Source organism: Apus apus, chromosome 1 (genome assembly GCF_020740795.1).
Source record: "Apus apus isolate bApuApu2 chromosome 1, bApuApu2.pri.cur, whole genome shotgun sequence".
Lineage (NCBI taxonomy): Eukaryota > Metazoa > Chordata > Aves > Apodiformes > Apodidae > Apus > Apus apus.
In genome coordinates this window covers 163737026-163756418 of record NC_067282.1, presented here as the reverse complement: position 1 = coordinate 163756418, position 19393 = coordinate 163737026, and the positions used below count along the sequence as shown (strand labels likewise).

The 19393-nt window shown below is 36.2% G+C and overlaps 1 protein-coding gene across 3 annotated transcripts in view; it reads left to right on the top strand.

The window, feature by feature from the left end:
- METTL25 (methyltransferase like 25) overlaps nt 1-19393 on the top strand; it is a 64181-nt gene that overhangs the window by 4288 nt on the left and 40500 nt on the right. For all 3 annotated transcript variants that reach the window (XM_051608991.1, XM_051608989.1, XM_051608990.1), the window contains exons 2-5: nt 3021-3185; nt 7956-8056; nt 13920-14552; nt 16173-16317. In XM_051608991.1, the coding sequence (XP_051464951.1) occupies nt 3021-3185; nt 7956-8056; nt 13920-14552; nt 16173-16317 (1044 nt within the window). The remainder of the gene's footprint in view (nt 1-3020; nt 3186-7955; nt 8057-13919; nt 14553-16172; nt 16318-19393) is intronic.

The window sequence follows — 19393 nt, the reverse complement described above, 5'->3', positions numbered from 1 at the left end:
AGTTTGAGGTCTGGGATGAGCAGGAGGGGGTCCATGGTTTTGATACCCCTGTTGGCATGGGAAGAGTCTGGTTGTGTGGGCTGCAGAGATGTGTTATACTTCTTAGCATGACAGGACTTGGTTTCATTTGGTATTTCTTATATCTGCTCAGAATTTGCTTATGCTGTTGATCTTGGTGAGCTATTTGAACGTTAGATAGGAAAATCAAGAATAGAGTTCCTCAAGGGTATAGTTTAATGATTTTTCATATCAGTGGTAGGCTAGTGTGGTATGAGATGGGTGTGTACGTGGTTCATGATAGTTTTCTTTTTGTACTCTTAACAAGTTTGTGTATGTAATTCACATGATGTTCATTTCCACAGTGACCATTAGGTGAGAGTTGGCAATAAGGTATATAGTTTGTAGAAGAATGGCTGTATTTCTTCTTGCACCCCCAAGTATCTGATGCTACTGTAATGATGGAAAGCATATTTGTTCACTAGTGATACAGTTCGGTATATTTAAAATAAAAAGATCAATTAAAAACACCCCATATCAAGCCAGACATTTAAAAAAAAATACTGCTTATAAACCAAAACAAATTTAGTAGATATGTAATGTACATGTATGAAAATAAAAATTACAAAATTCTGATTTTATTCAGATGTTTCTTATGTATCTCACATATGTTAAAGAAATACTTTGTAACAGGATGACATTCCAATGTCTTTTCATATCTCCCTTTATTTCATATAATGTTATGAAGAAGTGCATTTTGGGGGAAAGGTTTTTACTTGACATACAAGATTGGCCAATATATTTAAAAAATGTATGCCAGTGGCTGAAAAGAGTGTACGATTCAGTGTTATGTGCTCCAGTTTTCTAAAATGAAAAAAAAAAAAAAAAGCCCAACCATACTTGTTGCCAAGGAAATAAAATTTGGAGATTAAGAACAACATAAATATCTATTAGAAAAGGCTGGACTTTTCTGCAGTGTGTTATACTAAATACTATGCTAATACAAAGAGGTCATAATATGCATGAAACAAAACCAGTTCTCATCAAGGAAATTAGATTTTGTCTTCACCTGGAAAAACTGCTGAATAGCTGGCTGGTCAAAATATCCCTCTGCACCTTTTGACTTAATGTCTCATGTCTAGCTCTTTTTCAATAACTGTTGGCATGTAATTACTTGTCTCTTAAACCTTGTTCTCTTTCTTGACAGATTAGTGATTTATTCCCACTGCATCAAACCTAAGATTACTATGCATTTTTACTGATTAAGACTACATTAATTTTGTGAATGTCTGTGCATATTTTGGAATGCTGTTAATTCCCAGAAAATCTAAAATAAGTTCAGTGAGTGAACCATTGTTAAAAATAAACTGAAATTTTCTTCATCAGCAATAACTCAAGCTGTAACAGTTTCTTGTAAGAGCTCCTTGCATAACATTTACTCAGCAGAGAGCAAAAATAGTTTGTGTGTAGACATTCACCACCTTTTATGATTGTTGAAATTTATTTATTTTTTTAAACGGAATAAAAAAAGACAATTCTTTACATTGTCTAAAAGTGTTTGATTATCTTACCCTGTTATATCTGTTTTTTCCATTATTTACTTGATTTGAAGTTATTGTCAGGAAGGAAATGGATTTTTCTTCAATCATTTCAAAATGCACCTATCTCTTTTCTTTATGTAACAGAGACACTGGAAAGCAAAATTACCCCTTCTCTAAAAACTCTGCAGTCTTCATTCTGGTTTAGTGTTTCTCTTTATTTCTGTTCTCTGATATCATGTTACACCCTTATCCTTCATTGACTAAAAGTTACTGGATGTTCTAAAGTTCAAACAAGGAAGTCATTTATGGAGAAAGGTGGCTTTCTTTTCTGATTTGGTACTATTGAGAAGCAGATTAAGAAGCACCATGCAGACACTGAAATAATATTAATTCTAGTCATAGCTTAGGCACCATTTATTCTTTCTGAGGTTTGAAGTGTGTTTGCTGGACTCATGCCTTGGTAGCTTAACACCATGAAAATTAATGTGTCGACACAGTTGGGACCATTGTCAATAAATTGTAATATATGCATGACCAGTAACTGTGGTCATGCAATAAAATTATTTGCAGTAGAGGTGAGATCAATAAAAACAGCTGTTTGAATTGACATGCAGGTGGTTAGGTCAAATTCAGAAAAGCTGCCATGCTAGGTGGGTACTTGTGCAATATCTACGCATGAGAAAAGGCAACACAGGAGACATTTTCCAGATCTTAGTAACAGTTTGTTTGCTAGACATGTTAGCTTGTATATATGTTAAAAGAATTACAAGTATTTAGAAATCTAAACATTATTAGCAAAACTATATAGAATAGTTTTAGCCAAGATGGAGAGGAGTTAGAAAATACATTATTAGTAATTCATTCATAGCAATGCATTTCCCTTTAAAATAAATGTACATTTTGAAAAGGTAGTATTTTCTAAGAACTAATACCAAACTGAAGTATTTAATCTTGAGTCAAACAAAATATGCTGTGACATCTAACTTTGGCTCACACTTGATTGGTAATAAAAATTAATTCATTTCTCCCAGCAGATTAACCAGCTACAAGGCAGCGAGGAAAATACATTAGTATAGTGATTGTAAATCAAAACATTTCATATATTGAACTGCTGCATTTCCTAAAAAATCCAGTAGTGTAAATTGTCAGATAGGAGTGACTAGGAAATGTATAATGAGCAAGTTTCTAAACAAAGAAGTGATAATGCTGACTGAATTCTCTTGTCAATTATACTAAAGGAGCTCTGCTAAACTAATAGATTTTTCCACATCACCCTAGTTCAGCTAGGAGTAAAAGCTGACCTTGCTTCTGAATGGGGAGTACAGCTGAAGGAAAACAGTGAGTTTTCCCACTTATAGAAGCAAAATAAATAGTTACTTCTGTCTGATGCTACATATTAATTGCCTGTAGGTTTCTGTAAGCTCTAATGCAGAGATATTAAGCACTTTTTACAGAAATCTTTTATTTTTCTTTTCTGTACAGATGATGACACGTTTTCTGATGTGTTTTGTGAAAACTCTAAGAAGCTAATCAATGTGCATTTGTTTGCCCTGGCTGCTAAGTATTATACTTTGTCCAGCCTTGGAGTGTGTACCCCATTAGAAGATCTACTTGAAGCACTGAGAGATGACAGTCAAGGAACAACAGGTATATTTACATATGTCTTTAAATTTTTACTTATTCACTATAGGACCTGCAGAGTTTGGTTTGGGGCAGTTTGGTGGGGTTTTTTGCTTTGTGCTTCTCACTTGGATTTTAATTTCTTCCTAGACTGTTTCTTCATTGCCTTTGTTTAGAAAATTGATTATCTTGCTAAAATTTGAGCATTCAGTACTATAGACCTTTCCACAGATACAGTTTTAAAGGGGATGAGATAGGCAAGCAGGCACATCAGTATTTGAGATGTTTGTAAATTCCCTTTGCTTTTCTTCTTCAATGGCAGGAATCATGGTTGCTATTCTTCCTTTTTTTAGAAGAAGAAAGGTACTACAAGTATTGGGGGTTTTGTTACATTTATTGTTTAATATTAAATATGTGCTTTGGCTTTTAGCTGCATATGGCCCAGTAAGTGTTTGATGTCTAAAAAAAAAATAACAAATTTATTATTTTATTAATTCTGTATGTTTTGGATCAATACCAAATATGTGTCATAAAACTAGAGTAACTCCATTTTCTGTAGTTAAAGAAATTGAATTTAAACAGTCAAGTTGGCATCAAGTTGGACACTGAAAGTCTTACCCCTGATTATATTACTTCTGTTAGATGATAAACTGGCATTTATACTTACTTGGACTGCTGTCATTTCCACTGAAAATATGCTCTTTAAGGAGTCCTCAGTCACGGATTTGTTACCATCATTCAGAATTCTCGTTAGTTTTTCACAGACAGACTGAGCAGCTTTTGCTTTCTAGTGTGTTTTATCTCTATAATATGTTAAAACTGACATTTCTTATCCTAAGTGATAGCACCATTATGTATGTTGAGCATTTCTCCCATTTTCTACAGCAATCTTCTCCTTCCAATTTTGCCATTTTCCATGGTTGACTCCCCAGTTTCTCATTTCTTCGGAATTACTAAAATGCCATGGCTAAGATGTTCTTAATGATTTGTTGTGCATTGATCTTCCTTTCTGGCTTCTTTCCTTCTGCTCTTCGTTAATCTGAAGCCCTTTTCTCATTTGACAACTGTATGCTGCTTTTCTTCTGCCTGCTTTTTAGCTCTTTTCATTGTTAGTATGTTCACTTTCCCTGTGTTCTGCTTGATTTTCTGTAATTCTGTAGTTCTACCTTGTTATACTTTAGTTCATACCTGGATTACCTTTCTTAGACAAAACTCCAGGGTTTCTTTCATCTTCTTGTCATGCAGAATGGAGCCTCAGGGTAAGACAGTTGCTGAGTATTTTACTCTGTCTTGCAGGAGTGCTGCTCAGTTTGGTAACTGGGGCCTGGGTTTGTGATGCGGTAATTCTAAAATATATGTCATAGAAAAAGTAAAGCATGTTCCAAATGTATGGTATTAGAATTCAAAACCTTTCTGCTGAATTGGCAGTAAGTACCAGTTAAATTAGCTTAATTGAAGTTCCTGGTAATTTGGCAGAAGCAAAACACCAAATTATGGATTCATAATGTGCAAGTCACCAAATGAAAGGTCTGATCTTTTAATTTTAAGCGATTACAGATATTTTTTACTTAATTCTGTATTTCAGAAAATATATTCCTTTCCTGACATGCTAAAACTTGCAAGTAATGAGAAATTTAAGTGTCAGAAAATGGGCACCTTTACAATGGCCTTAGTTATATTCTGAAAAGCATATATCGTGGTAATTATATTTCAGATGTCTTTAAAACAGTTATTTTGTTCTAAGACAAACGTGCTTATGAAGTTATTCCCACAGTGTGCGTACTTGCATAGTTCTCTTATCTTCTTCACCATCTTAATGTAGGCATATTGCTATCCTTCCTTGGAATTATTGGTAAGCACAAACATATTAAGCATGATTTGGACACACCTATTTAGAATGGAGTTCTGAGTCTCAAGGGTCTCTCCATTGTTTCCTAACAAAGGTCACCGTACTCCTTACTGCACCATCAGGTTTCTTCCATAGAGCACATGGGATTCAGAAGAGCCTGGCCCAAGGGAAGGAAGCCAGCACAGATATTTTTTCTTTTTGTAGGGTTCCTATCTGAAATAAGAAGTGAGTAAAGTACACTCTCTGCAGTGTGTTTATGGCCAAGGTAATGGTCATGCACTGACTGTTAATAAACCCATCTTTGAATTCCACATACTGGAATACATGAGGAAGACAGAATCAGTCTGCCTCTGTTTTTTTTTTAGCCTATGGTTATCCTAGTTCTTGAGTCCAGCTTATGGAATTAAGTCATAGTAGTGTAACTTCGGTATAGGTGGTGGTGTCTGGCTTGGGCTGGGAATTTTGTTTTTTATCTGGTGTATCTGAATTTCACAGGTAGCTGGGGTATAAAAAAACTCAATCCTGCCATAGGAAATCTTAGGAAGATCTGCTTTAACCCTGTATAAAACACAGTCTCTCTTCAGTTTGTTCAGCTTTGCAACTAAAGATGTACATGTAAACAACATCAGAGAGTTGAAGAAGTTTTTCAAATGGAAAACAGCTACCTGTGCTAGGGGTTCACAGTGGAAATAAGCAACATTTCAGGACCAGCTAAAAATAGTAACATTAAGCTTTTTGATAGTCTATCAAGTGTACTTCTGTGAAGTATTCAAACCCTACTTTCTTTTCCATCACAAACGGAGCTGGATCTCTAAATTTCTTACCGTTCTTGAAAAGAGTACTTGGTCTGCTTGCATCAGTTCTATACATAATAGGGAAATCTGTATGGATAATTATTTGTTTCAAGAAAGTAATTTTGTGATAGCAGACCAAATTTACGTGGTTTAAAACTAGTGTAAATTTTTTTTTCGATTTTGCAGTTCTCTTGGCAATAAAGAACAGTCCCCAAATACAGTTTTTCTATTAGATTGTCATATGTTTGCTTGTTTTTCAAAATAATGTAAAAAAATCTAACCGATTTTTGCAGAAGATGCAGCAGCAGTGAAATTTCTTAAAAATCCATAATATTCTGTAAACAACATAATTTTTCCCAAGCTAAAATATAAGTAGAGTGTTCATTCTGCAAAAAGTAGTAAAAGAGGTCTAAAAATATTTGAGAAACATTAGTAGCTAAGGTTAGAAATACTTTATATATTTAGGTATAAGCAAACTATGATTTTTTTTTTTTTTTTTTACCTGGAACATCAGCTTTTATAAGTAGGGTCTTGTTCCTGGATTTCTGGATTTCTTCCATGTTTGAAATACTTAATTTGGCTGAAGAACTCTCTGAAATGGTACATCCCACAGCATTACCCTTTTCAGTCTTTTGACTTCTTATTATAGCAAAGTGTAAAAGGTGCGAGATGCGGTGATAGTTCAGAGTGACAGTACTACTTTGGAGAAGAGTCAAACAACTTTTATTTCTGTCAAGAAGTTAAATGTCTGTTTCTTCCTGTTCCCATTCTGCTGCTTCATTTGATGAGCCTATCCAGACGCAAAAATGTTTGAATATAAACAAGAGACTTTTTTTAAAAAATGAATTCTTTCTGTTTTTTCTTTCATTTGAAATGCTTACAAGGGTTTTTTAAGACACCTCGTAGGTCTTCACAATTTTAAAGCTACGGAGAATCTTCAGTGAAATGACAAGCACTTGTTTCTGCAGTTTGTTTTGTTTAAAAGTATTTCAGTATATTTTTTCTTTTGTTAGTTTATAGAGTCTATATTAGATTGTAATTATTGTCATAACCATTTATTGTAAAAATCATATGCTGTGGGTTTGGGGAAAGCCAGAGAAAACACTAGGTTTCTCATGAGCTCAGTTCAATTCCCCACTCTCTTTTAAAGAAGTAACACTCTTGGCTCTGTTCCCAGCATGATCTGATCAAAGAATAAGCATAGTTTTTGCCTAATGATCAGTTTCTAGACACATGAACACATACTTTGCAAAAAGCAGAGAATGGGAAAATATATTAATATGTCTAGCCATGCAGAAATGTCTTGTTTTTCAGGAGCCTGCTCATCAGTAACAGTCCAGTTTCTTCTACCTTCACTCAGACTTACAAAAGTGTAAGAGCTGATGGCCTAAGGGAAATGTGAGGTTTCTCTCAAAGGAGCAACTTCTGAGCTCCTCCTTGGGTTGTAGGATGTAGAGATTAGCAAGTGGGTGTTGGTATTCACCGTAAGCAGTTAAGCTGTGGTAGAGACTGACTCCACCTCATTACCATGGCAACAAGGAAATGAGGGGTTTTCTACCAGAAAGATGTAACGGTTCTATAACCCATACATAGGGCACACATTACAGAATCCTAGGGGTTGGAAGGGACCTCGAAAGATCATCATAGGGTAAATAAAGAAATAAATTTGCATCTTCCTTTCAATTTCCCCAGCATCACTCATAACTTTTGAGATCTCTCCTACTTGATATTGTGAGCAAATCTGCAGAATTAACAAGTTTTACTGTGTGATTATTAATTTCCCCTGCCCTTCTATTTCATATATATGAAGGTGAATGTGATAAATGACGCCCAAATAAGTCCTAATTAACAAGAAGAAATAGTACAGTTTTATAGTAGTAGCTATTGTCTAATATCTGGTCAGGTATTAGATATACTACATCTTAAAAAACACTACACTAAAGTACTAAGTTTTCTAGTATGTTGAATTTCACTAATTAATCTGTAATTCAGAACCTTAGTCTCGTAATAATTCAGTTAATTTTAAATTAAATATAAATATCCTTAAAATATAAAAATACCATAGCATATTTTTAGCCTTTTTTTCTGATTGATTGCAAATCTTTATTATTATGGATTGTATTAATGTGTATTCATTCTCTGAATTTGATACAGGTATCAAAACTGATGAGTTTATGAATAGTAAGAAATCTCATGAAGTGCAGGTGATGTCAGAGCTGGTAGACAAACTAGCAAATAATTTTGGTATAAAGCAGGTAAGAAAATAATTCTTACTTTATGTTACAGTGTGCTTTCCAAATTATTCTCATTGTGTTCAAGTACTGCTTTTTGGTATTCTCTCACTGCTGTTCTTATTTCTCCTGTAAATAATTGTAGCTAAAGAATAGCCTCTATGGCCAAGTTGAAGGATAATTTTGTTTATACATTTATCGTTCCAAAGGAGCTGCCTTTCTGTGAGTCATAATTTTTTATGACTCATTAAAAATTTTAAGAAATTATAATAATCCTCTGTGTTGAACAGCTAAAAATTATGCTGCTTTTTGCCATGCATGAGTACTGCCTTGTTCATCAGTATTGTATTTCTGACAATTCACCATAGGTATTGGTAGGAGAGCAAAACTTCATTCTTTTCCTTCTGTCAAGGAATACCACATAGAGACCAAAGGAGAAAATCTCAGAAATTTTGAAAGCATGAATTCTTATTCTGCCACAAGAGATTTAAAATGTTTCCTATTTTTAATGTTGTTCACCTTTCTTAAACATGGATTGAGATCTTCAATGAGGAATTTAGTTACGACTTTTTAAGTCTGAAGAGAGACCTGATTAAGCAGAGATTCATGTCACAGAGTAGGCATGAAGTACATTTGGTAGAACATGTGTGGGATCCAGGCACCTAGCACTATAATTACCCCATGATTACCGATTGGGTATTTAATATATCACACGGCAAGTCCATCTCTCGATGTTGAAGAATTGCAGGATTTCTTTCACAAAATGTGATTGTAACTTACCTTGACTTTTTTCACGTGTTATTAAGATTGCACAGCGCACACAATTGCTTTTGCATTAAAACCTCATAGATGTTTACTTACGATTCTGTTGACAATGGACAAGCATCACAACAATACTTTTTTCAGTACAGTATTTCACATTCTGATTGACATCACTACCATTTCTTTGTTTTACATATACATAATTTTCTGTAAGCTTTTACAATGTTAAACTTACTGTTAGGTTTCATGGCTTAGATCTTTGTTGTGGTAAGACTAAATTTTTAAGTATCTGGGTGAACTAAGATGGTTTAATAATTTCTGTAATGCTAGTAACTGGCTAATGTAGCTTCATCCTCACTTTAAACTAGATGATTAGTTCCTCTCGACATTGCATTTGATTCCTTTCTACATCTGAGCTGCACCTCCTTTCTATGTAAGGGGCTATAAGTATAAATGGAGACTGGTTTCCTCCAGCCTAATACTCATTCACATGAAGATTTGTGGACATCAAAGTATATTTGTTTAAAGCCAAAGATTGATAGGTATCTGCCCAGATTTTATTCTAAACATATTTCCTCTGAGCCTTTGTTTTTTCCTAAGTATGTCTGAGTGTAGTTTAAAATTAATCATAGAATGTTTAAGGAAGCGACCTTAAAGATCCATCTAGTTCCAACCCCCCTGCCAGTGGGACACCTCTTACTAGACCAGCCCCATCCAACCTGCCCTTGAACACATCCAAGGAGGGGGCATCGACAGCCTCTCTAGGCAACCCCTTCCTTTGTTTCACCACCCATATAGTGAAAATTTCTTCCTAATATCTAACCTTAAAATACCCTGTTGCAGTTTAAAACCATTACCCCTTGTCCTCTCACTACATGCCCTTGTAAAAAATCCCTCCCCAGCTTTCCTGCCCCTTCAGGTACTGTAAGGCTGCTATAAGGTCTCCCTGGAGCCTTCTCTTCTCCAGGCTGAACAGCCCCAACTCTCTCACTCTATCTTCATAGGAGAGCTGCTCCAGCCCTCTGAGCTGGACACGGATAAGGGAGGAGAGACAGCTGCAAATGGGTAGACTAAGTACATATTACGATGATCTCTGATATGTTTTGTCCCCCAAATTGTACCTGGCCTTTGCAGTGGGAGAGTGCTAGTTGGCCTGCTTCATACATGTGCCAGAGGGGTTGCTAAAGAATTAATGGTGTGACTGGTCATGCCCTGGAGTTAGAGAGTACATGTCTGGTTTTGGTTCAGTTTAGTGGTAGAGATATAACTGCTGTGTCCCAAGTTGCTGCTGCTGCCACCATAGACTGAAAGGCAGGCCCCAAAAGTTGGATTCAGCCCTGAATTTCTGGAGCTGAACTTTAAATTGGAAGTTGTTTGGCTCAGATGAAGTTTAATTTAGATGATATAAATGATGCAGTACTCTCGATAGGCTTGGGTCAGGCCTGTGGCATCCTTGGGAACAGAGATCAAAATGCTGAATTCTGACCATCTGTTCTGTGAGGAACAACTGATGAAGACAAAATTTCAGGCAGTCTTCTCCTTACAACAGGGATTAGCAAGTAAACAGAGAGCTCCAATTAAGGCCAAATATTGCTGGATGAGACACAGTCAATTTATGAGCATCTGCAATCACTTACAGTGATGGAAGGCGATCTCTCCAGCAGCCCTTTCAAGAGTCAGCCATGGTGACAAGTGTGGGTGCCCTCAATAGTCGTCACGCTCTGAAGAACAGAAATACAGTAGCAGCAGATGTGTGAAAGTAAATTCTTCTATAATTAGCATGTCTTTTTGCCTTTTTTACCTTTTGCTTCAGGTGAATAGTAGTTTTTAAAATGTTAAAGACTTTCATGTACTCAGAAAGCTGTAAGAAACTGTAGTTCGCTTATAATGCAAGAATAAATGTTCTCTGAGATTCCTGGAAGGTGGTGTTTCATATAGCATTTTCATTTAGATTTTAAATAGTCCCTGTGAGATTCAGGAATAAAAAGGAAGGAAAAGCCATATTCAAAGAGTAAAAAAGAGTAGAGCCACCTTAATGACCTGACCTAAGTCCCGATGTAGCTGGTTACTAATAAAATCTCAAACCAGTCATTATTAGATATCCACCAATATGCAGCAATTTTGCCCAGTGATTATGCATTTTTATCAGGGGGCTTGGAGTGTCTTTAGAAAAAGGATTATTTTCTGTTAGTTTTTGGTTGTTGTTTTTTTTTTTAATGTAACATTTAATGAAAAATATGATTGCTGTGTATCACCAAATATGAAATGCCGACTGCTCTATATTAACTTTTTTCCATTTTAGTCATATACTGTAACAAAATTGATTTGTGCAAAGTTACAAATCCCCACTATATGAAAAGAGCTTTACAGTTACTTTTTCTTTTTTAAAAAAAGCACCACCTTCTCAGTTATTAAAAAGCAACTTCTTTTGTTTTGGTTACCTTTCAACTTAAAAAAATACAGGAATTGTGAAATTTTAGGAGAGTTTTTTTCCTTAGTGAATTTTTTCTATTTTTCTCAAAAAACAAAATATATGCAGCATTCAATTAAAAAAACTAGAGCTATGAAAACACAGCACGTTTTACAACAGCACGTGTCCTCAGGGTGTTTCTTACAGATATTACAGATCACTAACAGCTTGAAAAATGCCCTCCATTTTACCTCCTTACCCATCTCTTGTGGTATTTTATAATGTAGTATAATAAATGGTAAAATGAGAATAAAAGCAACAGTTTTATTACTTATTGTAATCACTTCTAGGTTAATGATTTGAATTGCAACATTAAAGCAAACTAAAGTTTTTTTCAAGTGTTTACTGCCCCTTTAAGTATTTTTCCTATTGTACCAGTGGAACTTTATTTTATAAAGAAGTGCTTGATTAAACTCTGAAAAGAAGCCAGAGATGTTTCTTCTTTGCTTAAATACATATTTATTTTCTTTAATGTATTTTTGAAAGATTTCCTGGAAAATGCAGCATGTGCAGCAGAGTTGCAACATGTAATATAAGTATGATACAATTCTACCTTCAGCATCCATTAAATTTGTGATCTGATGCTGGGAAATGTTGGAATGCTTCTGGAAATTAAGTTCTTGATTGCACTATGCCAGAAACTATGTTTAAACACAGTACCCAGCTCACTATGGACAAGACCTTTGGAGTTCATTATATCATGGAAATTTCATTTTAGAAGTCCATGCTTGGCAGATACGCTATAGATTGCTGATTACCTTTCCTTATGTAATGAAGGGAGGGTAAAGCAGGGATTCATTTAATGCAGTCTAGTCGCTTAGCACGAGACCATTGCCTGCTTATTTTTAGTAAAATTTTCCTTTCATTTTAAAACTATTGTCCCAGTGCTAATTTAACAATATAATACTGTTTTATTTTGGAAACAATTAAAAAAACCTTACCCAAACAGCATTTTGCCTTTACAGCCACTAGAGGTCACACATAGGCGTTAGGAATAATTCACTAGTTTATTCTGTGTCCAGATGCTGCCTCTCAGTAAGAATTTAAAACCTTGTAGAAGTCGAGGTGCGTCTATTGTGCATAATAATATTATTTTTTACATGAAATAGTGGGTAAAATTATTGCTTGGACACTTTTATCTCCTTCACTTTTAAATAAACCAGGAGAATATTGGTGATAAATGTGACAAATGAAATTTTAAAAAGTATGCGTAGATAGTATCAATTCTGTTTCACTAAATCTACTCCTGCACAGATTTCCTCAAAGAAATTTGAGGATTATGGCATACCTAAATGGTAAATATGCAGCAATATCACATGAAGAGTACAGATGAGAAAGCAATGTACAGCCTCTAGTGAACAATTTTTACCTTATCGTGTGTATTCAGCACTGGTTTACATAGTTCTTAGTAACACTGGTACAAATTTTTCTTTCTAATTTCGTGGCTGTACAAATCTTTCAACTTTCTTACAATAAGAAATAAATCTTTTTCATTTCAGGAGAAGTATTACTGTACTGAGTATTCTTAGCTGTTAAAAAACTATGCAGTTGAGTTTTACATGAATCCATGTAGTGTATGCTGCAATTTGGACTGACAAATATTAGTGTAAGTTTTCTTACAAATGTGTAACAGACCAAGAACAAATAATAGATTTTCTTGAATCAGACACTTTTAGGAACATATAAAAATAAATAATTATGTCTAGTCAATGTGATTTTTGGTAGATGCCTAAACAGAAGTGAGCACTATCATTTTCTTCCTTGGAGAAATTGCATTCTGCCTATTCTTGCAAAATATTGTGTTATATCTATATATTTATTAAAAATTAAGCACACATAATATAAATCTGTGATTATGTACCTGAAGTTCTCCAATCCAACCCTTGTTTCTGCTACTACTCTGTATAGGGTTTTCCTTCCTGTGTTATATCAGTCACTGAAGCAGCACATGCGGTCGGTCAGCTATGAGACAAAACTGTCAGCTAGTTATCCCTTCTGTTCTCTCCTTCCTCCAGAACAGGCAGTGAAAGCACATGAGATGTGAGCCCCTTTGTTTCCTTACAAAAGCATTCTTATGTTAGTCAAAGCTGAATGGATCATTTGCACAGAATGGGAAAGTGGTATAAATAAGCATTCTGACATAAAAGGGTTTTTTTAATAACACCTATATTTAGGTCGCATCTGAAGTGATTAAGTTAGGTACTGAGTCTGAAGATGCTTATACCTGTATACTTAGTGGTATATATACTCCTCAGTATGGGAGCTAGATGCCTAAAGCTACATACTGTAAACACTTTTCTTTGCTGACTCTATATCCTGACCCAGTTTAGTGAGGACAGGTAGTATTGGTGGTTGTTCATGGTTATTTTTTCTAGCAGAAGGAAGTTCTGGGTCAAAAAATACGCTGAAAATCTTGCCCAGAAAGTGAGGACATGTTCATTGCATAAGCACTGCAGTGTCTGTTTGCTGCAGTAAATCAGTAAGACTTATTTCTGTCTTTTAAAGCCAGAATGTGGATCAACAAAGCAAACGATCAAGGTGTATTAGGAGGGATAATTGGTATGCTTACATTTTTAGGGAATTATTTTTGCATGTAATTGATGTGTGTCTTGCTGCTCATGAATATAACAATTTTGTTTTTCTCTCATTATCTAGGTGATTGATATAGGTTCTGGAAAAGGCTACCTGAGTTCATTTTTGTCCATGCAATATAACTTAAAAGTTTATGGAATTGACTCCTCAAACATCAACACTAATGGTGCTCTTGAAAGGAACAGAAAATTGAAGAAACACTGGAGAGCGTATCAGAGTCGAGGAAGAACAAACCTCAAAAACCAGAGGCTGGAAAAGGCAAATGAGAGGCCAGAAGAAAGTGAAATTAAATGTAAAGCAATCAGTGCAAAGCCCTTAAATAATGATAGCAGTCTTCAAGGTCAGAACAAAGTGACTATCCAAGACACGCTTCCTTCTAGCGGTTTCCCTGAAATAGCCACATCTGAAACCAGTAAACAAGCTGAAGTAGGTTTGGTGGATTGGACACAATCTGAGGAGAGCAAACCTTCTGAAGAGGCTCTTGCTATTCTAAATGTTCTGCCTGTGGATGCTGTAGAAGTTTTTTCTTCTTCTCAGTGTAACTGTGCAGAACTCTGTGAAGAGCAAAAGGCACAAAGAAAAATGGCATCTCTCAAGGCTAAAGCAAACAAGTCAAGTGAATCAAACCTGTATTTCCCATTGACCTCTTGCATCACTGCAGAAACAGAACTCAGTGACATCATAACAGATCTGGAGGTTATTAATATTAGTATTTTATTAATATTAAGATTGTTGTCTTTATATTGCCAGTTTCATATGTGCATAATGTTTTCTGGGTGTATATAGAGTGCTGTCAGTGGTGTAAATTAACATTCTGGCCCAATCATGTTTTTCAGTCAGCAGAATTATGTCTAGCAGATACAGATTGTTTTTCTATTTTAATATATATTGTGGAATTATTTTGAATATGTAAAATAACCTTTAGAATTTATGGGGTAGATAATAATCAGCTGTCAAAGTTAACAGCATGCATATTGGCACATTCATGTATTTTACAATTATGGTTACAGATAACATCTAATTATTATGAAAAGAGTTATATTTATCAGGTAGATTAATATTTTAAGCACTACAATTTCAATTTTCCTAAAATGTCTTTTTTAATTTCAAATTAACTTTGAAGGCATAGGAGAATTTATTGTGTATAGTATTTAGTTGAAGCTGACTGGTAGAGAAAAACATCTTTAAAAACTGGGCTGGACTAAAGCTGAACGTTTGCCACTGAAAAATTTTGGATCCTGAGACAAGGAGAAAGCAAGCACAGAGAAGCAGCACAAAGTGGAAGGAGACAAGGGGCATTAAAAACCAGGAAGATAGGTTTTACTATTGTCAGCATACATTACTATATAACACAGATGTGTGAAAAAATAAAATATAGAGCAGCAAAAATAGATGTGCACGTAAAATAAAAATTATTATAGAAAGGTATCACAATTGAATGCCTCTGGGTTAATTTCTTGTTGATAACCTTGTTAATAAATAAGGCTGAAATTCAACGCAACATCATGTTTACTGTGTGGGTTCCAACTTATGATGCCAGAAGGGAAATATCTTGTTATGGATGGTGAAGAGAGATAATTTCATGGAGAAATAGACAGAAAATGGAACTGGAGGGTAAAGGAAAGCAAGAGGTGGAATGGACAGAAAAGCAGAGCACCTGAAGCTGAAGTTCTTACATTGTGCTATAGAATAAAATATCCAGTCATTGCTGAATAGTAGTAAGCATGCTGCAAAACTGCAGCAATAATACAGTTTCAGAAATAACAAAGTGGAGAAGGACCTGCTCTTCAGATTACACTTACATTTAGGAAATTGATTTGATTGTAGCAATTCAAAGTAGCAGGAATGCCAAATAAAGATCCAGCCAGACTTAGGGCTTTGAGAAAAGGAAGTAGCAGTGGTAGTAATGATAGTGATGGGAAAAGTAGAGAAGACAAGAGAAAATGGCCCAGGTCCAGTCACCATGTAGGTGTTCCCTTCCATGCAGGTAAAACAGCTGCTATTTGTAGTCTTCAACTTCTGCTTCCTCATGACTGGTAGAGTAGAGAGAGACATACTTCTGTACCCAAACAAAGCCATCAGCAGTCTGACTCTCCACACAGGTGATGTACCATGTTTTCTTAGCACCCAAGAGCTTGTATTATGCATTAAAATTTCTAGAACAGAACAGCAGGAGTCGTCATGGAGTTGTGTGTTTAAACCTTTTAGCTCACTAGCCATCTGCAGCATGTTTGGGTTTTGGAGTTTGTTGTTATTCATGCTCCTTCATTTGAAGAGAGAGATGCTTTATTGTTGCTTTTTTTTTTTTCTTCTTAGGACTGTATGATGGTGGGTCTACATACATGTGGGGATCTTGCTGCAAATACACTACGAATTTTTACTGCCAAGCCTGAAATCAAAGCTGTTTGCAGTGTAGGCTGCTGCTACCATCTGTTGTCAGAACAGTTTGAAAATCAAGAAGGTAATTCTTCTGAGCTTAACTTGTGGCTGTCAGTTTGCATGTTGAGAATATTATACCTTTTAATTAATAACCTCGTGTTTCTTCCATTCCAGTGGCTTATTTAGTACTGGTTTTAATTACAGTATGTGGGTCATTCACTCCCGGATGCCCTCTAGCTCTTCTGTTATGCCAGTATTCCTAATATTCTTACTGAAATTAGGGACATTAATGCAGAATGTTTTATGTGGTTATGGATACAGCTGGTTTTATTCCATTGCTTCTCTTGTAAAATGTGGAGGCTTTTTTAGTCCAATATGTTTTCATCCTTTTGAAATATTTTGCAGCAGATTTTGCCCCTGGCTGTCTGCATGCAACGTGTATTTATGTTGAGTTGTACATGTACAGCTATGAGCAGAATTAAGTCCTTGTAATGTAAGTTATTAGTTATCTGAGTGCTGTGCTCTGCCAGTTTAGAACATTATGAGACAGTACATATATAACAGTTTTCCTGGGGAGGCAACCTGAAAATTATTTGGGGATTCACACTACAGGCAAATTTGCCTTCAAATGTGGGTTATTTTAATTTTTGATAGAAAGTGGCTAACTTTACTTGAAAGGTAAATTCTGCATAATGAAAAACATTAAGTAGCTGGCTTTCCTGGGGCAAGCAGTATGTAGCTGAGCTGTCTAAATGACGGTCTGCCAAAGTCCTAGAACAAGACAATCATATCAGTCAGATTTGAGAGAGGCGCGGATTGGCAAAGTTTACTTCAGCTCTTTCAGGGAACTTCATGGACAGAAAGGCAGGTGGGACCCAGCTGCTGCTTTTTAAGAGTTGACTGCTCAGGCAGCTAAGGCACAGCTCCAGACTGACCACGACACATGCTAGCTTTTGCTTGGTTTAATGATCGTTTCATGTTGTTTTTTATCTTGCTCTGCAACAATTTTAAGAGTTTTTGAAGTGTGTTAGTTTCAGTTATTTCACAATACTTCAGATCATCCCAAAAGCAAAGAAAAAGATGATACAATTGAAATCTCTAAGTTATGGAAATGTAGTTAGTAAAAACCATACAATTCCTTTTACATCTGTCATGGTTTAGGCTTAGCCAACAACAAAGACCCATGCAGCCACTTGCTCACACTGCACACACACATACCCCCAGTGGGATGGGGAGGAGAAAAAACTGGAAGCTTATGGGTCAAGACAAGGACAAGGAGGATTCACTCACCAATTATGGTGATAGGCAAAACAGACTCAATTTGAGGAAAAACTATAAATTTAGTTTATCACTACTCAGATGCAAACAGGACAAAAGATAAAGAACAGAGCTTAAATACTTTACCCCACCCTTCCCTTCTTCCCAGGCCCAAATTACTTTGTTCCTGATTTCTCTACCTCCGCCCCCCAGTGGCACAGGGAACAGGGAATGGGATTCAGAGTCAGCACATCACGTTTTCTGCTGCTCCTTCCTCCTCAGGGAGAAGGATTCCTCACAGCCTTCCACTCTTTGCCCACGGGGTCACTTTCATGGGAGAGTCCTTCACAAACCTCTCCAACATCAGTCCTTCCCATGAGGTGCAGTCCACCAGGAACAGACTGCTCCAGCGTGGGCTTCCCGCAGTGTCACAGGCTGCTTCGGCAACAGTCAACTCCTCTAGCAGCAGGTCCTTCACGGCTGCAGGTCCACGTGTGCTCCACCCTGGTCCTTCACGGAATGCTCCACCGTGCTCATGGATTGCAGGGAGACAACCTGTCGTCTCACCACAGACTGCAAGGGGGACCTCCTCCCCCTCCTTTTTCACCGACCTTGGTACCTCTGCTCTGGCACTGCTCTCACCTCTGCTCTTCACCTCCCCCTGTCCTCTGCCCTGAGGTCTTACATCAGTTAATTTACCCTTCTTTCATATGTTAATCGCACAGGCTCGGCCTTGGCCAGAAGTGTGGCCGCATTTTTTGTAGCTGGGGAAGCTTTTCAGCAGCTTCTTACCTGAGCCACCCCTGGGTCCGCTCGTCCCTTATCAAAACCATGCCAGAACCAAACCAGCACAACATCAGAATTTTCAAAAATGACAGACTTTTCAGATAGTTGTTAAGTTTGTGTCTGAAACATTTGTTTCTTGTTGTTGCAAAGAAGACAAGACTTCCTGTTTTTGCTGTCGAATTACTTTTTCCAGACCAGTGCCTAAGGCTTTACTAAATTACTGTTACTCAGACACCACCAAAGGATCAGATGTAATAACATATTCTGAATTCAAACAAACTGATGTACTTACATGATGGTAAGAGATAGTGCAGTTTCATAGCAGCATGGTAATGAAGCCAAAGTAAGTGTTGGAATTCCTAGCTGTTTGATTTTTCTCAGCTTGACAGATAAAAATTATTCTCAAAGAACCTTTACGCAGAATAAAAGGAAATCACAGTATTCCTTTTCTGGCAAAGCGCATAAGTACTTCCAGTGATACTCCAAAAAATGGATTATTTTTTTTTTATTTCTTTATTATTATTACTATGATGGTACATATTGCAAAATCTATAATGCTGTTGTATTCTCCTGGAAAAGTCATCTACTAGATGACATCTACTAGATGACTTGTTCAAAAACATGCAGTGGAGGAGGGGTAAGAACACAAGAACCAAGAATATCTGAGAGCTAAAATTCCTTCAAAAGGAAAATGGGAAAGAATTAGTAGTATAGATTGCATCTACACTTGCTATGCCTGGATTTCAAACTGACAAAGAATTCCAGAGGATGCTGGAGGACTCTGTTACTAATTAGATTGTATGGATCCAACAATTCACTTGTATAAGAAGTTAACTTATTCCTCTTGCAGCTGTCTGAGGCAAGTAAATTTTGGTACTGCTTCCAACATAGACCAAATCATGATGAAATCATTTAACTTGGAAGTTGCTTCTGGAAGTCATGTGGACCAGATCACAGAGCAAGGCAAGGCCAACTTAGATCAGGTTGTTCAGGATGTTGTCCAGTCACATTTTGAATAGCTCCAAAGGCAGTGATTCAGCAGCTCATGCCAATCTTTGTCCTCCCCACAAAGTTTTTTTCCTTATATCCATTTGCAGCTCTGTTCCTCATATCTA